This window comes from Aphidius gifuensis, linkage group LG2 (assembly GCF_014905175.1).
Source record: "Aphidius gifuensis isolate YNYX2018 linkage group LG2, ASM1490517v1, whole genome shotgun sequence".
Classification (NCBI taxonomy): Eukaryota; Metazoa; Arthropoda; class Insecta; order Hymenoptera; family Braconidae; genus Aphidius; species Aphidius gifuensis.
Window position 1 is genome coordinate 28,262,442 of NC_057789.1, and position 18,240 is coordinate 28,280,681.

The 18,240-nt window shown below is 23.6% G+C and overlaps 5 protein-coding genes across 9 annotated transcripts; 2 read left to right on the forward strand and 3 right to left on the reverse strand.

Moving 5' to 3' along the window:
- Positions 1 to 9: 9 nt before the first annotated feature.
- LOC122850050 (rab11 family-interacting protein 4) lies at positions 10 to 4,544 on the reverse strand. Its single transcript, XM_044149032.1, has 7 exons — positions 4,131 to 4,544; positions 2,552 to 3,115; positions 2,008 to 2,091; positions 1,893 to 1,943; positions 1,695 to 1,815; positions 1,434 to 1,598; positions 10 to 1,370 (listed from the first exon to the last, which is right to left on the reverse strand). Exons 2-7 carry the CDS (start codon positions 3,058 to 3,060, stop codon positions 690 to 692), a joined length of 1,611 nt encoding a protein of 536 aa, XP_044004967.1. The 5' UTR covers positions 3,061 to 3,115; positions 4,131 to 4,544; the 3' UTR covers positions 10 to 689.
- Positions 4,474 to 7,493, forward strand: LOC122850052 (EKC/KEOPS complex subunit Tp53rk). 3 transcript variants are annotated; one of them, XM_044149036.1, is made up of 3 exons: positions 4,474 to 4,550; positions 6,605 to 6,804; positions 6,871 to 7,493. In XM_044149036.1, the coding sequence occupies exons 2-3, from the start codon at positions 6,609 to 6,611 to the stop codon at positions 7,392 to 7,394; spliced, it is 720 nt and encodes a 239-aa protein (XP_044004971.1). In that variant the 5' UTR covers positions 4,474 to 4,550; positions 6,605 to 6,608; the 3' UTR covers positions 7,395 to 7,493. The 3 variants fall into 3 exon arrangements, with proteins under 3 accessions (XP_044004971.1, XP_044004970.1, XP_044004969.1); XM_044149035.1 differs by lacking the exon at positions 4,474 to 4,550 and adding an exon at positions 6,044 to 6,151; XM_044149034.1 differs by lacking the exon at positions 4,474 to 4,550 and adding an exon at positions 6,404 to 6,537.
- LOC122850051 (putative uncharacterized protein DDB_G0292292) lies at positions 5,220 to 6,331 on the reverse strand. Its single transcript, XM_044149033.1, has 3 exons — positions 6,228 to 6,331; positions 5,992 to 6,141; positions 5,220 to 5,928 (listed from the first exon to the last, which is right to left on the reverse strand). The coding sequence occupies exons 2-3, from the start codon at positions 6,137 to 6,139 to the stop codon at positions 5,243 to 5,245; spliced, it is 834 nt and encodes a 277-aa protein (XP_044004968.1). The 5' UTR covers positions 6,140 to 6,141; positions 6,228 to 6,331; the 3' UTR covers positions 5,220 to 5,242.
- A 27-nt stretch (positions 7,494 to 7,520) lies between the features above and the next one.
- LOC122850053 (respirasome Complex Assembly Factor 1) lies at positions 7,521 to 8,360 on the reverse strand. The gene is made up of 4 exons (XM_044149037.1): positions 8,143 to 8,360; positions 7,924 to 8,027; positions 7,725 to 7,854; positions 7,521 to 7,657 (listed from the first exon to the last, which is right to left on the reverse strand). The coding sequence occupies exons 1-4, from the start codon at positions 8,242 to 8,244 to the stop codon at positions 7,616 to 7,618; spliced, it is 378 nt and encodes a 125-aa protein (XP_044004972.1). The 5' UTR covers positions 8,245 to 8,360; the 3' UTR covers positions 7,521 to 7,615.
- A 79-nt stretch (positions 8,361 to 8,439) lies between these two features.
- On the forward strand, positions 8,440 to 17,833 carry LOC122850049 (epidermal growth factor receptor substrate 15-like 1). 3 transcript variants are annotated; one of them, XM_044149028.1, is made up of 10 exons: positions 8,445 to 8,586; positions 8,812 to 9,025; positions 9,520 to 9,798; positions 9,881 to 10,156; positions 10,272 to 10,796; positions 12,608 to 12,853; positions 13,342 to 13,404; positions 13,588 to 14,214; positions 14,307 to 14,612; positions 15,909 to 17,833. In XM_044149028.1, the coding sequence occupies exons 2-10, from the start codon at positions 8,999 to 9,001 to the stop codon at positions 16,608 to 16,610; spliced, it is 3,051 nt and encodes a 1,016-aa protein (XP_044004963.1). In that variant the 5' UTR covers positions 8,445 to 8,586; positions 8,812 to 8,998; the 3' UTR covers positions 16,611 to 17,833. The 3 variants fall into 3 exon arrangements, with proteins under 3 accessions (XP_044004966.1, XP_044004963.1, XP_044004965.1); XM_044149030.1 differs by having other exon boundaries at positions 8,458 to 8,586; positions 8,816 to 9,025; XM_044149031.1 differs by lacking the exon at positions 13,342 to 13,404 and having other exon boundaries at positions 8,440 to 8,586.
- Positions 17,834 to 18,240: the final 407 nt, after the last annotated feature.

The window sequence follows — 18,240 nt, forward strand, 5'->3', positions numbered from 1 at the left end:
AAAGTAAACAATATTTAAAAATATACTATAATTTATTTATCATAATAATTTAATATAAACAAATTTATAATATCATCATTGTAAATTGTAAATAAGCCATATTTAATTAAAATTTTAATGCAGTATTTTAAATTTACATTGTATCACTAATAATATCCAATTTTTTTATTACAAATACTTGTCATTTTATATTTTAAAAATTACAATATAATTATTTTTTTATGCAATTCGACACCATCACCATATGAAAATTTTAATTAAAAAAAAACATTATGTCATGAAAATTAAAACAAATTTATCATTGTTTGTTAATTGTTTAATTAAATATTTAATTATTAATATTTATGATTTAATTAAGAAATAATATTGTCGAGTTAATTAAAAATTAAATTAATATTGGAAAGACCATCGGCAGATCATGCTTGATCATCAATAAAGTCAGTCATTAAATCTGCTAAAGTTATTTGTCTTTTTTTCTATAATACAGTGCCAAACTGAACTAAAAAAAAAAAGCAAAACAATTGGACAATAAAATTAGTAATCACACAATTTTTTTTTTTTTATTTTAATCGTTTCAGGACGGATTAGCTTGATTTTCGTTTATTTTTTTTTACGTTGGCAATTAACTAGTTAATGTACTCAATATAAAAATAATTATTTGAGCACAGTCAAAGTGGATAAAATAAAATTTATAAATTGGGTTGTTTAACTTCAAGTAAATGGGGATAATTTTCTACAATATTCAAAAGAATATTATCAATATATCCTTTGAGCTGTGCATTAACATCTTGTTGTTCTTTTAATGCTTTTTCTAATTCACCAATTGTGCGTGGTGTGCTTGTGTCATTTTTTAATTCACCATCAAGCTCATCAGTTAATTCAGCAGCAAGACTTTTTGGATTTTTATCATATCCAATTAATGGATTCATCATTAATAATTCTCTACCAGCATGTAATGCAGCAGCTGCTGCTTGTAATTCATCTCTTGATTCTTCTAAATTTTTATTTTTAACATTTAAATTAGCAACTTCTAATAATAAACTTTCAATTCTTTGACGATCATTATTTTTTAATGTTAATTCATCTTTAGCAGTATCAAGTAATATTTTCATTTCATTTGTTTTTATTAATAATTGTTTTTCATTATCTTGTGAATTACGTAATGCTGTATTTGCATCATCTAATAAATTTTCTAATTTTATTTTTTCTTTTTTTTCACTATCATATTGTTCACGTATTCTTGTTAATTGTTCACGTAAATTTATTATTTCAATTTCAAGTGTTTGTATTTTCATTGCACAATTTTCAAGTTGTAATTGTTTTTCACGTTCAATTCTACTTGTCCATTCACGATGTCTTCGTTGTTCAGACTAAAATAAAATAAATTTATAAATTAATTCATTCATTGTATATTGCTTTTTTTTTATATTAACCTGAAGTTTTTCATCAGCTCTAGCTTCTGTATCTTTAGCAGCTTCTTCAAGCATCAATATTCTTGCTTGAAGTGTTGCATTTTCTTCTTTGACCCTTGCATAACGCTCACCACTAACTGATTGAGTGTCAACAAGATTATCCATTTGTTCTTGAATCATTCTTACCTACAATTAAAATTATAATAATTTTATTATTAATTTTCTAGATAATAATTATTTAATCAATGATGATTTGTTATGTTAAATTTTTTAATATTCTACCCGGTGATTTAGATCAATCATAACGTCGTCTTCAAGTGACACGTCACTGTACATATCGTCAGTAGCGTCACAAGTTGAACCTCTGCCAGAACTATTGAAGCTTCCACTTCGATAAAGTTGACTATAATAATTAAAAAATTAATTTTCTTATTTTTTTATCTAAAAAAAAAAAATATATACTATGAAATTTATTAATACCTAGCTAAGGCGTTGGATCCAAGTTGTCTTGCTGATCTTCCAGAGGTCAAACTATCATTAAAAAATTAAATATTTATTATTTTAAATTAATTACATTATTTATTTATTTATTTACCTAGAAGGAGCTTTTCTCAATGAAGTTCTTAGCCAAGTATGGCGACCAAGAGTTGAGCTTGGACTAACTGCACTATTTAATTTTCTACATCAACAAAAAAACAAAATAAAAATCATTTTAAAAAATAATAATAAATAATAAATATCATCAATTTAGAAAGCTCATCATATACTCAATGATTCACAGGAAATATAAATTTTAAATAATTTATTTTTAACATGTTAATAATAAAAAAAAAACAAACAAAGAAAATTATATTTACAAAAAAAAAATATTAAAAAGCAATAACACATTTTTATTATCAACTTTTCTAGTAGACACGACAATGTTTTATGATTCTATAGCCACTATCATATTCATGCCATCAAAATTAGTTAAAAATACTATTTATTAAAATCGATTCAATTCTATTTTTATCCAAATAAATTATACATCAAAAAAAAAAATATGTCGCATCATACCAGGTCATTCTTATTAATTTTTTTTGTTCAACACGTAAGCTGCAAAATAATAATAAAAATAAGAAAAAATTAAAATTATATACCCAAAAGATTGTAGACCATTTGTTGGTGATGGTGTTGAACAATTGGCTTCATCATTTGGAGTTTCAATTTCAGTATCAATATCAGCATCAACTCTTGCGTATCCAAAACCCTCGTAACTTTCTTCTTGAAATTTATTTGAATTATTATTATTATTTGTTGATGTATTTTTAGTTAATGAATTATTATTATTTTCTAAATCATCATTTGTTGTTGATAATGAGGGTGGACCACTTTGACTTTTGCATCCTGTCGAGGGAATTTTAATGTTGACCAATTTACGGCCAACAATATTTGTCGTTTCGATGTTTTCAATTTTATTAACATCATTTATTGATTTTATCAAATTATCACTTGATGCATTATTGTCGTTGTTGTTATTAGTTAATTGAGTACTTGTTGATGTTATATTTTGACGATTTATTTCGTCAATGTCACTGGTACTATTTGTTTCATAAACACCACTGCTTGACACTGAACATTGTTCCGTTGTATATTGAGAGATTACCATCCTATATTTAATCAAATAACGCCTCTTTTTTTTTAAAAAAATTTATTATTATTATCTGAAATGGAAAAATTAAATATGACACATTAATATTTATCAAAAACATCGTGATTTGTTTGTTATATAAATATTTATTTTTAGATATCAATATTTAACTTTTTTTTTTTTATTTTCTATTTAAACTAGTTTTCGAGCAAGATAATATTTTTTTTTTTTTATTTTATTTTCTACTGAGAAAGTATTTTTTTTTTATTATTTTTAATTGTTTATTAATAAATTTATATTAGTTTTTTAGATGATTATTTCGTGATAATTTATTTTTTTTTTCTGAATTAATTTTGGAGCAAAATAGTAATAAATTTTTCTCTTTTTTTTGTTTAAATATTTTTTAATTGTTTATTTATAAATTTATAAAATTTATATTATTTTTTTACTAGTTTTTTAAATAATAAATTTATGATAATTTAATTTTTTTTTTTTAAATTTAATTTCGGAGCAGAATAATAATTTTTTTTGTTACTTTTATTTTTTACTGTGAATGTACTTTTTGTTTAGTTATAAATTTTGAAAATAAAAATGACCTTTTGGATGTACATAAAAAACCTACCCCAACATTATCCTCCCTTCCAAAAACCTCCACATTAAATTAAAATAAATCCTTGATAATAATTTTACCATCAAAATAATAAATCAACATCAACTCTACAAATAAATTTAATAGCATACATATATGCATTTAAAATTACCATATCTAATAAAAATATTTTGCAACAACCTGTATTCAAATCGATATCAGTAGGTATATGACCTCAAAAAAAAAAAATAAAATAATATACCTATATTTTTTTACTTTCCCATCACTTGAAGAAGATAAAAAAAAAAAAAAAAAACAACAAAAAAAAACATTTGTTAAAATACCAAGTAAGTATATTTTCCCACACAATATTTTTTTAAACGGAAGTCATCCAACGAATGACAATACTTTTTATTAACTCTAATTATATCAAAAATAAATAATAATAATTAAAAAAAAAAAAAAAAAACAATATAAAATTGACGCCATGATTTGTTACCTGATTTTTTTTCAATTTTTTTTCTCAACTCAGCATATATTTAAACTCCGAATGAAATAATACATTTGCACTGTCACCAAAAATAAAAAACACTCCAAACAATAATGACGTCTATTGTTATTATTTTTATTAAAAAAATTATAATAAAAAAAATCACAACATTGTCAATTTGATCTTACATCAATCATCACAATTAACTAATAATAACTATCACCTGTATACTTTTAAAAACAACAACAACAATTAAATTTAAATAATATTTTTAATTGTTAAAAATATATTATTAAGTTTATTATTTATTGGAATGCAATGTTGTACTGTCGCTATGAATCACGAGTATGGTACCAGCCTTCGACATTCTCCAACACACCTTTGAGGCTTTGATGATCATCATCACACACAGACGAGACAAATAAACAGGTAGAAAACGGTACAAATTCAACAATAGCTTCATGCAGGTATTTGTGGAATTGTCCTTTTGGTGGGAGTTGTATTTTTTTTTTTTTTTCAAAAATACGTATGTATGTGTGTTGAATCGAGCAAGGTGGTAAGAGAGTGTATCCTAATTTTTTTTTTTTATTTTTTATTTGACCGTAAATTGCCGATGTAAGACGATAATCAACGAGGCGTTTCAAAAAAATGCGCATGCGCTTTTTTTCATCTTCTCTCCTCATCGATAAATATAAAAATATACACAAAAAATATATTGAATTTAAAAAAAAAAAATTAATTTATATATATATTGATGATGAAAAAAATTTGTCATTTTATTTAAAGAAAAAAAAACAGGTTTTAGATAAAAAGAAGAAATTGAATTGAATTTAACGGCCAGTGGTCTTTATATTCTTGGAAAAAGTATTAAAAAAAAATATATATAACTTTCCCCAAATGTCTATGTTAAGATTATTTAAAACTTTCATTATGTTATTAAATATATTTGTTATTAAAAATGACACTTGATATTAATCATGTAAATTAATCATGCAAAAAGTGTAACAAATATTTCTAGAAATAAAACAAAATTACATCACTGGAAGTAAAAATATTTATTAACAATAAATAAAACTATTATTTACATTTTTTAAATTATAAAATAATAATAATTTAATTTGTTATTTATTATAAACTTGATGATAAACAAGTTCTTGAATTTTCATTCTTAAAAACATTCTCCTTTCGTCAGTTAGTTTTTTCATGTGTGGTAAAAGACTAACGAGAAAGTGATAATTATCATCATCATCATGTTTATTATCATCAATTAAATTTGTATTATCAATTTGTTGTAAATTTATTTGTCTATTGTTATTTAATGGATCAGGTAAATCATAGCTTATTAAACTTGAATGTTCATCTTTAATCATGATTACAGTTGGATCATCAACTGATGTACCTGGTGCACCATCAAGACAACAATTTGATGATGATTCTTTAATTAATTTATCGACTTTGCTATTTTTATTTTCAATAGTAGAATTAATTTTTTTATTATTTAAATCATTATTAATTGATTTATGCTTTTTGTTGTTGTGTAAATTATTTGATGAATTATCATCTGATAAATCAGATGATTCATAATTATCAGGATCAGTTATACAGCTTGAATTTGATTCATCAGATATTGATGTTGATGCTAGTGTTTGTGAACGACGTAATATTTGACTTCTTAAAAATTTTAAATCGTTATAATAACTCCATACTGGACGATGAGCTTGTTTATTTTGTTTATATCTTTTTCTTTTTTTCATTTCTAAACGCATTGTATCACGTAAACCTTTCCATCTTGATTTTATCATTGCCACTGTTAATCAAATTATTATTTTAAATTTTTTAAATTAATTTTTTAATTATTAATTATACTTACATGGTGTTTGTAATACTACTGATAATTCTTCCCAAATTCGATCAACCGCATCACGATTATAATGCATATGATGATCAGCATTCCACAATGCCGGTCGTTTATAAACTTCAGCAATCAAACAAGTTGGATCTATTTTTCTAGTCTTCATTTCTATTTATAGGTATATTAGAAAAATTATTTTTAATTAATATTATGTTTATTTTTAGTTTAGAATTTTAAATGAATAATTTTTTTACTTGAAAATTGTGGTAATTAAATAATTAAAATTTTATAAATTTACTCAGGCGAACCCCAAGCGAGCTCTCTCTTATAAAATTGTTCGATTGTTCTTTCTCGACTCTCTCCTAAGAATTTATGTACATATACACAATACACATATACATTGACAATTTAACATTAGTGTGTGTGTTTATAAAAAAACGCTAGCGTCAAGTAAAATCATGTGGTAAACAATAAAACTACAAATGACAACAAAAAAATATCATCTCATCCTGACAATAAATTAAATAAATAATATTTTGTTAAACAATTAAACAATATATTCAGGTAGATTTAAATTTAATAATATAAATAATTTGTTAATAAATAATCATTGTGTAATTTTAATTTACAGAATTATGTTTGACAAACCTGGATATGAATTAATTTGCCAAGGTGCTGAGGCAAGAATTTACAAGGGTAAATATCTTGGAAAAGAGACATTATTAAAAGAAAGATTTATCAAAAAATATAGACATCCTGAGCTTGATGAAAATTTAACAAAAGAAAGAATTAAAAATGAAGTTAAAGCAATTGTTAGAGCTAAAAGTGCAGGTAAATAAATTAATTGTAAATTAATAAATAATATTGTATTTATTTTTGATGTTTTTTCATCAACAGGTATAGTGACACCAACAATTTATCTGGTTGATCTTGATGAACGTAGTATTTACATGGAATTTATAAATAATGCAAAAACTTTAAAACTTTATATTGAAAGTATGTTGTTGAATAATATTGATGAAAAATTATGGCTTGATTGGATTGGTGAATCACTTGGTGTACTTTTAGCAAAATTACATATGAAAAATTTAATTCATGGTGATTTAACAACATCAAATATATTAGTTAACAATGAAATATTTGATAATTATAAATTGGATGATGATAAAAATATAAGTGATGCTTTTGTGTTTATTGATTTTGGTTTAGCAAGAGTTGATTCAACTGCTGAAGATAAAGCTGTTGATTTATATGTTTTAGAACGTTCATTATTGAGTTCACACTCACAAGTACCAAAATTATTTTCAATAATTTTAAATAAATATGAACAATCAATAGCTGATGCTAAACAACGTAAAGAAATTGTCAAAAAATATGAAGATGTCAGAGCAAGAGGAAGAAAACGTTTGATGATTGGTTGATTTAACAATTTTTTATTTATTTTAATTCGTTTTAAAATCATACGAATGTTTTTTTCTTTTGTTCATTATTATTACTTAATTTAAATTTTTTTTTGTAATAAAAAAACATTACTAAACAGTTAAATTATGTACAAAAAAAAAAAATGGTAGTGATATTGTTATTTATCCACCTGAACGAGATTAATCTCAATAATTTTTCATCTATATTTTTTATTTTGGTGTCAATCAAAATGCAATCCTGAATAAATTATTATCCAAGTCACCTAAAATTAAAAAAATATATATATTTAATTTATCAATTAATATTAATTTTAAAAAATTATTAATTACCAAAAAACCAGCAAATGAAGTCATAAATCCTTCTTTAGTCAATTCCCACATTCCACCAAACTCTTCTTCATCAACTTGCTGAAAGCTACTTATATAAATGTAGATAATTCCAGCATTAACAAGAGCAAATCTATAAATAATTATAAAACAATAGTTATTCAATAATAAAACAATAAATAATATTTTTATAATTACTTACAACATAAGAGCAACTAATCCTTTCAATGGAAATATTCCCCAACAAATACCAATAATAATTCCAATCACTTGTCTACTCCAATAAATAACATCTAAAAATTCTTCCTAAAATCACCATAAATGAATAATCAAATTAATTAAAATATTTAATTAATCATTTCAATTTTACAAACAATATATTTAATTAATTAAATAATGTTTGTTTATATTTTTTTCAAACCTTATCTGGCCATTCTGAATTTGCTGTTATAGCTCTACTCCAAATACTTGAGCCACCTTTACCTCCATTTAATGTTTTTTCATTTTTATTACCAGGTGACATTTTTAAAATTATTATTTTTAATTTTAATTAATTATATACACTCCAAATGTATTACTCCAAATTTTAACTTGACACATAGCCCTCTTTCTTGTCTACGTGCTCAAACCAACCTAACCTTACTTTGGTTTAAAATTTATACATTTGAGGGCGCTTTTTTACTTAAATGTCATGTGTGTGTGTATGTGTGTGTAAGATAAGGAACAACTTCAGTCGACACCCAACAATCAAGAGAGAAAAAAATATATCATTAAAAAATATCGCCCTTTCAAGAACATCAGTGTAAAAAAAAAAAAATAAAATTCATAATTCGTCAACAGCTCTTGAAAGTTTAACAAAAATTGGGTGCGTCTATTAAATAACTTTTTACTTGATAAATAAATTTATAAATAATATAAAATAATAACAATTATTAATATTATTATTATTAATAATTTATATTATTTATAAATTTTATTAAATAATTATTTTCATTGAAAAAAAAAAATAATAATTTTCTGGCGCAGATGCCGATATATTTTTTTTTATTATTATTTTTTAATAATTTAATTATTGATTGTTTATTTTTAGGTAGTGATTAATAATAAATAAATATCATTATATAATATATTTTATAATATTTAAAATATATACATTGACATAAGTGACACTTTGAGAAAAATAAAAAAAATATGCGGGACGAAATCGTTATTACAAAAGAACACTAGTATTATCGATTGAAACGTCCGATTGGTTAAACCCAGTATTCTATGCAAGTATGGCTGCTCTACCGTCACCCACGCAGGTATTAATATTAATTATTAATTATTGTATAAATTATTGTAACCGAAAATTAATCATTAGTTCGGTTAATATTCTATAAAATTCATTTATTTCTAAAATTAATTTTTCATTGATTTATTTATATTTTTGACATTGATAATTTGGTTTTTGATTTTTTTTTTTTTTTTGATTGAGTCAATGTTTATTCTTAATAATAGTATTATTTTTATTATTTTTTTGGATATTAAGGAAGGAAGTTGTTTGACATTTGACAGCTTCTCTCAATACAAACTCTTATCATTTTAGATATGATAAACATGGACATACGTTATAACGGTTTTATCTGAACATGTATTGTTTTTTTTTTTTTTTTATATTGAAAATTGAGTGATTATTTATATGGCCTTGTTTTTATCTCTTGTATCACAAGTGGTAGAAATAAAATAATTAATGTATATATTTATTTTTTTTTGGCATATAATAGTAATTATTTGATTTATTTTTTTTTTTATCAAGGTGGCTGGAAGCCATGCCGCTATTTACGAGGCTTATTACAATCAGGTTGATCCAAATGGATATGGTACAATTGGTGCAATGGAAGCTGCAAAATTTCTTAAAAAATCACAATTGAGTGATGTTATTTTGAGCAAAATTTGGGATATGTCAGATCCACAATCACGTGGTACACTTGATAAATCTGGAATGTTTGTTGCATTAAAATTATGTGCATTTGCACAAGCTGGACGTGAATTAAAAATTGCTAATTTAAGTCAAGATATTGCACCACCTAAAATGGTAAATAATTAATATTGATTAAATTTATTATTAATTTATTATCAAAATTATTGATTTGTTTAATTGCTATGATTTTATTTAGGGTGATATACCAATTACACAAAGAAAGAGTCCAGCAATTCCACCACCACCAGTGATACCATCAGTTGCAACTGGTGACTGGTCAATAAAACCAACAGAACGTGTTAAATATGATGCGTTATTTGATAATCTTCAACCAATGAATGGTTATATACCAGGAAATAAAGTCAAAGGAGTTTTAATGGATAGTAAATTACCTCTAGATACATTGGGAAAAATATGGGATCTTGCTGATATGGATAAAGACGGTATGCTTGATCGTCATGAATTTGTCATTGTAAGTTTTTAAAATACAAAATTATATTTTTTTTACATCAAGACCTTAATGACCTAAATTTATGTAATGTATTTTTTTGTTGCACCTGTTTGTGCATCTGTCTTAATTTAAACAGGCAATGCACCTGGTTTATAAAGCCCTGGAAAAATATGCAATACCAAATGTATTGCCACCTGAATTAATGCCACCAGGTAAAAGAAAAGATATTTCTCTTGGTGATATAACAGCAGCAGCACCAATAATAATTCCAACAATACCACAAAATATTGGTAGTGTTAATAATCTTGTTGGTATTGATGTGAAACAACAACAACAACAACCACAATTAAATTGGGTTGTTTTACCTGATGATCAAGCAGCTGCCGATAAATTATTTCTTAAAGCTGATATGGATATGGATGGTTTTGTATCAGGACATGAAATTAAAGATATATTTCTTCAAAGTGGACTTGCCCAAACTGTTCTTGCTCATATTTGGGGTCTTTGTGATATTGGACAAAGTGGAAAATTAAATAAAGAACAATTTGCATTATCAATGTGGTTAATCAAACAAAGAATGCGTGGTATTGAACCACCAATTACTTTAACACCTGAAATGATACCACCTTCATTTAGAAAAAATAAAGATGGCAGTATTGTGGTAAATATTAAAAATAATTTTATTTATCATTATCATTTTAATATTAATGTTTTGTATAACGTTTTCTTCCTTTATAAGCACGTAAAAATACAAATGAAAATACTAAAATTATTGATAGTCCACCAATCATCATTATTTTATGATCAAATTTAAGCTCAATTTCATATACAACTTCTAGTCTTATTGTTCCAACAAGTTCGTCATTTTGCCAACAACTATAAATACCTGAATCAGCATAAAGTAATTTTTTAAATAATATACGTTGACGTGGATCAATTGTTATTCTTCCATCTGTATCGTCATTTATTGTCAATGGGTTTATCAATTTCATTCCCATATGCCAAGTTATTGGAATATCATTATTTAAATTACTGAAAAAAAAATTTAGAAGCATTTTTCTTTAATTAATAATAATGACAATAATTAAATGTTTAAATTATTTCTTTAAATTATACCCTGGACAATGGAGATCTGTTTTTTTGCCATGTTTTTTATACAAAGTTATTCTTTTAATTGATGGCTGTGTCTCAGGTACACCTTGAATCATTGAATATATTCCAGCACTATTATTAGCACTTTCTAGTATATCACCTTTTTCATCTCTAACTTCAAATATAATATTTTTTTGACATTTAATTTTACAATATTTTGTCATTATTTCTGTTTTTCGAAATTTTATTTCTGTTATATTTTGTATTTCTTTTGGTGTATAACGAGATCTACATGGTATTTTATTATTAAAAAATAATAAAAATGTTTCAATTAAACTTTTTAATTTTTCTTGACTTTTAATTGATTCATCAGTCAATCCAATTGTCAATTGATTTGTCAGATTACTTGAATTTTCTTCAACTAAAAAATATAAATTAATTTAAAATTAATTTACCTAATTTTATTATTGATATTTTACCTTGTTTTTTTTTATGAATATGCTGATAATTATCCAATGAAATTGTACAATAACCAAATCTTTTTTTAGTACCAACAATATCACAATTTGAACAAGGTGTCCAATCACTCCAGTATGAATAAATTTTAATATTTAAATGTTTAATAAATACTGGAGGTATGGCATGTTGTGCATTAATTGCTTTATCAGATTTAACTTGAATAATTGGCTCTGTATCATTAGCAATATTAAGATACCAAGGTGATGATATTGTTGATTCAAATTGACACCAATAAAAACCTTCTTGTTCTGTTTGAACGTCAAATAAATTTAATGATGCATCAGTTGTTGATATAATTATGTGTTCACTTGTATCAATTGGTATATTAAATTGTGTTTTATTTATTGTACTATTGTAATACCAATCAAATGATGATTCAATTATATAAATATCATTTGGTGATATACATATTTGACATTTTAGTCTAGAATAATATTTTAATTTAATTTTTACAATTGAATAATAAGCTTCAAAATAATATACAAGGATAAAGCCATTTTTATAATTTACTTACGTTATTGATGATCCTTCAAAAACTGTTAATATTGATGGTTTAAGTGTTTTTTCATCATCAATATTATCAATTAATTTTTTTAAACAATTATAATATTCATACCATTGTTCACGATGAGCTTTACGTAGTGTACTATTTGCCCTTGGATATTCATAATCATTTGTATTTAATAATAACTCTGTACCTTGCTTCATTTTTAATAATTTACCCATTTTTTGTTTAATTTTATTAAATTTATCATATATTTTTACACAATTTATTGTATAAATTGAACTTGATAATATTAGGGTCATTATTAATAGTTTGTTGATTAACATTTTAATTATATTTTGTATATTTATTTACAGGAAAATAATAATATATCGGGATATTCAAATCCAGAGTTGGATATGATTAGCAAAGATATTCAAGACTTAGCAAGAGAACGTAGAGTTATGGAGCAGGATATTGCTCAAAAAGAGGCTGATATTAAAATTAAAACTGGTGAAATTAAAAGTTTGCAGAGTGAATTGGATACACTTGCAGCAACATTGAAGCAATTGGAGACACAAAAAGGCGAGGCTCAAAAACGACTGAATGATTTAAAAGCTCAGGTAAGGTTAAATTTTTTTTACCCAGAAAAAAAAAGCAAGCTTAATTGTTTTTTTGTTTTTGAGAGATATGTTTAATGTTTTATTCAATTGTTTTTTTTTTTTTTTGTTGAAATTTGAACGATAGAAATGCCTTAGCTAATAATTATTTTAAATCAAAGGCAGTGTTGACTGTGCCTGAGCATGTAATTATCAAAATGCAAGCTTAGATATTTTTAAATTATTATTATTTAAATTATCCATATCAATTATTATTATTATCATTTAATTGATTCATTTATTTATTTATTTATTTTTAAAAATTAATTTATTAAATATGATTGTTATGTCATTATTATTTAATTATTATGCAAAGAGATTTTTCATTTTTTTATAATTATTTAAAAAAAAAAATTAAACATATAACTGGAAAATCTTTTTGTTTATTTTTTATTCATCATTTTATTTTTGTTTTGTTGTTATTTATTATTTTATGTATGATCGGCTTGTAGCGAATCGAAGTAGATAATGAATTGACTGAAATCGAAAGGACAACTCGTGAGGAACAAGAAAAGGTAAGTTTTTTTTATTTTAAATATAATAATTTATTTTCATTGGATTTATACGTTAAAAAAAAAAGGTAAACACGTTTAAAGCATGTAAATGTAAACAATATAAACAGCACAAATATAAATGACAATTAATTATTGAAAAAAAAATATATAATAATTAATTGATAAATATTTGTCTGTCAATAGGTCGATAAATTACGTCAACAAGCTGAAGAACAAGAATCAGTATTACGTACTCAAGAAGAAGAATTAAATTCAAAACGTCAAGAACTTGAAGGTTTACGACAAGAAGAACAACAACTTGAACAAAAACAAAATAAAAGCCGTGATCAATTGAATGAATTAACTAAAAATTTACAAAATACACAATTGCAAATAAGTCAAGCCAAAGCTAAAATAACAGATTTAGAAGAACAACAACGTCAAATGTCTGATGCAATTGCAATTTATGATTCAGCTTTAGCAACTGGTGATCCAACAATTGTACCAGATTCAAGTTTAAAACTTGAATTAGAAATTGTTGATAATGACGATGATAATAATGATAATAATAAAATAACAAATGGTCATAATAATGATTTTACAGATGTTAATGGTTCATCAGATAGATTTACAAATTCTGATCCATTTTCATCAAGTAAAAATAAAGATACATTTGATAATTCAAGTAATGATCCATTTACAAATTTTGATGCTACAAATAATTCTGATAATAGTGGCTTTACAAGTGATCCATTTGCAGCAAAATCAAAAGATGAAGCATTTGATCCATTTGGTGATAAAAAAAATCATAAAAATAATGATAGCATAGCTGTATGTATTTTTTTTCTATTTATATAAGATGTTTAAGTTGCCTTGGAATATGCTTTATGATATAATAATTAATTTAATATATTTTTTAACAGTCCAAAGATGCATTTGGTGATGATCCATTTGCAAATTTACATGCTCCAACACGTGCTGAAAGTCCAAGTCCAGCATTACCACCAAAAAAAGCTAAACAACCACCACCAAGACCAGCACCACCAAGACCAGCAGCTGCTCCAAATTTACGTGCTGCACCAGCACCACCAACACCATCACCAACACCAGATCCATTTACAAATACAAATACAGATCCATTTTCATCACAAAATGATAATACAAATGGTAATAGTGGATTTACAACTTCTGGAAGTGGTTTTGCTGATTTTGCTAATTTTGATGCAAAGGTAAATCATTTTTTTTTAATTCATTTTAAATATGGCTGAATGTTTTATTGTTGTTATATTATTAGTTGATATTTATTTTATGATTTTTTAATTTTTTACACTTATTATCATTTTTTTTTTTTATTTATCCTTTCGCTGGAATCCTTGTTCCCAGTTTTTATGTAGAAGGTTATTTTAAATTTCCTTCTTTTAAGTCACGCAATGTAATATGTTTATTATATTTTTATTATATTTTATTTATTTGCATACACGGGGAGTGCTACAATATATTTTCATTATTATTTATTTTTAATTCAGAGTATAAAAAAAAATATGAGAACGCAATTATTGGTAATAGTCTCCGGGTTATTGGAGATTTATGATTCATTTTTTTTTTAAATATAAATATTATGCAAACAATGAGAATAATAATTAATGGTGTCGCGGTAAAAAAAATATTTTTATCGCGTTAAAAACGTGTTGTTTTTTTTGTCTGGTTATATTATTTAAATGAATGATTTTTTATCTGCAAATTTCATTTTGAAATTTATTATCCAACTGAGTGAATAGCACTTTAGCTTTTTTTTTTTTTAGATTGCTTAATCGTGCTTAATTGAGTGAAAATTTGCTTCATCTAGATTAACATTAATAACGATATGATAATTTTGAAAAAATAAACGGAATTGCCTAAAAATTTACAGGCCATAAATAAAATAAAATATAATTAAAATATTAATAACAAATTACAAACCAAAAAAAAATTAGACAAACATTTATGGTTTTTTTTTTTTATTCACAAATTTATTTTAAGTTTTTTATTATTTATTTTTTTTAAGTTATTTAGGTAATTGCAGATTATAATTTTCAGTTTATTCCAATATCCTGTTTCCTGCAGCATGATGTTCAGCACCTGGATTTTATATTATTATTTTTGTTGAGTAAAAAATAGTCTAGTTAATTTCAAGTAAAAATTAAATATATTTAATTTTTTCTTGATTTAAACTTGATTAATTTATTATTTATTTTTAGTTTGTCTTTATTATTTTTTATGTATATAATTTATGTAGCAATGTGTGACCAGATAACCAAATGTAGCAGATGGATAACCGGCGGTTTCCGCCTTTATTTCCTTTTTGACTTTTTCAGTAAATTAAAAAAAAAAAAAACCATAAATAAAACTAATAAACCCAAAAAAATCCACAAATAAAAAATTATCAAAATAAATATCACCTAATAAACAAAAATAAAAAATAACTGTTTGAAACAATTGAAAAAAAAAAAACAATCGAAAACGAAAAACAAAAAAACCTGCTTCAGCCGGAACTATTTCCAAATCGAACAATGACAACGAGGCCAACAATTGGAGGTAGAATATCATCAACACCAACACCAAAATTAGATGACTTCACTGAGGATCCATTTAGAAATTATCGTTATGAAGATCCATTTAGTTTTGCTGATCCATTTGCTGATGATGAAGTTAATGATAATAATGGAAATAAAAAAAGCAAAGTACTTGATCCATTTGGCTTTGAAACAACCACAACAACAACACAAAATAATGATCTATTTAGTCGTGGTTTTGAATCAGATTTTACAAACTCTTCATACACAACAAAAATAAAAAATAATAATTTTTTTACTGATAATAATGATCCATTTAAAAATTCAAATAATAATAATAGTATTGAATTTGTTGATACAATTAATCAACCAACAAAACAAATTAATTTTGATGAAGCATTTTCAGTTAATAAAAATGAAAAACCAAACAAACACAAAGAACACAGTATAACACAAGTACTAAAAGATAAATTAAGTTTAAAACATGGTTCAAATAATAAAAATAAAAATGGTAATTTAACATGGAAAAAAAATTCAACAATTGGATTAAGTGAACAACAACAATTAGCATGGGCAGCACAGCAAAGTTTAAAAGCTGAAGAAGAACGTAGACGTATTAAAGCCCAAGAAGAAGCTGATTTAGCACTTGCATTGGAACTCAGTAAACATGATTAATTATAATAACATTATTTATCACAATATTTTATAATATATATGATGGAAAAAAGAAACAAATATAAAAAAAAAAAAGAAATATATTTAAACAAATTTTTAAATGAAAAAAAGATAATAATATTTTTATTTAAAAATAAAATATAAAAAAAAAAACATTAAGAAGCGAAAAGTTCATTTAAAATTAAACTAGCAATAACGCTTTTGTTTATTTATAAAATTTTTAATTATTGGCACTAATTAAATGATAATTTTCTAAATACAAAAATTTTCTTTTTTTGTCTTGTTAAGAAAATGTTTATTAACAGTATTGAATTTGTATTTAAATTAACTTTGTGACGAAAAAAAAAAACACAATTATTATTTTTTAATTATTGCCTTTTAATTCTCAAGTTAAAAAAAAAAAACTATTAATATTGCGTTTTGAATTAAATATTTAAACGAAAAAGCACAGAATATTATAGATAATAAAAATGTTGAATTAATCAATAATTTGATAAAAATAATAGAGGTGTAAGTTAATGTCATATCATGATGAGATTAATTAATTAATATACGTAACGAGCAGTCATTTCAATAAAAAATAATTATATATTTATCATTCAATATAAAAAAAAAAACTTCGTACCTTTTGTTTATATATTTTCAAAAGTAAAAATAAAATATAATTTAATTTTTAAATATGTCTGCTCTATTTATTTAGCAAAAAAAAAAAAAAAAAATACAATAATTTATAAGTTGTTTTCACGTTACACTCGTTACGTTCCAAAGAAATATTTATGAAATAAAAATATTTAAAAAAAAAGAAGAAAATTAATGCTCGACTGTACCTCTTAATTAACAAAAAATAAATAAAAAATATCTTGGTACGAAAAAATAAATTATTGTCATCAACAAGATACCTGAATATGTCGTAAATTATAAATTGTTTTTTTTTATTTTTTTTCTTATCATCATAATGATCATCTTTAATTTGATGTATTTTTTTTTCGTTTATTTCTGTGCACTGTATTTTTTTTTTAAATTTCAATTTATAATTATTTCGATTTTGTATATGACTTTTTTTGTCAGACCTTCTTGAAGTTTAAGACCTTGTATATAATCGGTGCCTCACTTCATATTCAGATATTACTTATAAAATTAATAACAATAGTTAAAAAAATAAAATAACAACTTCAATAGTAAATTAATTATTTATATCAAGCGAAAAAAGAAACAATTAAAACTAGTCAAAAATTATTTTGCTAGTTTTAACTAAAATTTGAATTTTATATTTTTATTATTTTCATTATAATTGTTGATAATATTATTAACATTATTGAACAATTAATTACACAAATTTAACATTGAAGTTAATAAATTATTATTTTTGTGGTAAATAAATATATATATATAAAAAAAATACAAAAAACCATACACATTGTTCAAGTTAACACATAAAATAAATATCATCTTTGACAAATTAAATATTCACCTGAGTGTATTTCTAAGATTCGAAATATATATTAATATTAATATACGTAATAATGTTAAATTGCATAACGTATTTATATATCAATAAACAAAATATCCAAGTTATTCATATTTATTAAAGAAAAAAAAAAAAAACATTAGTAGTCAAAATAAATAAATA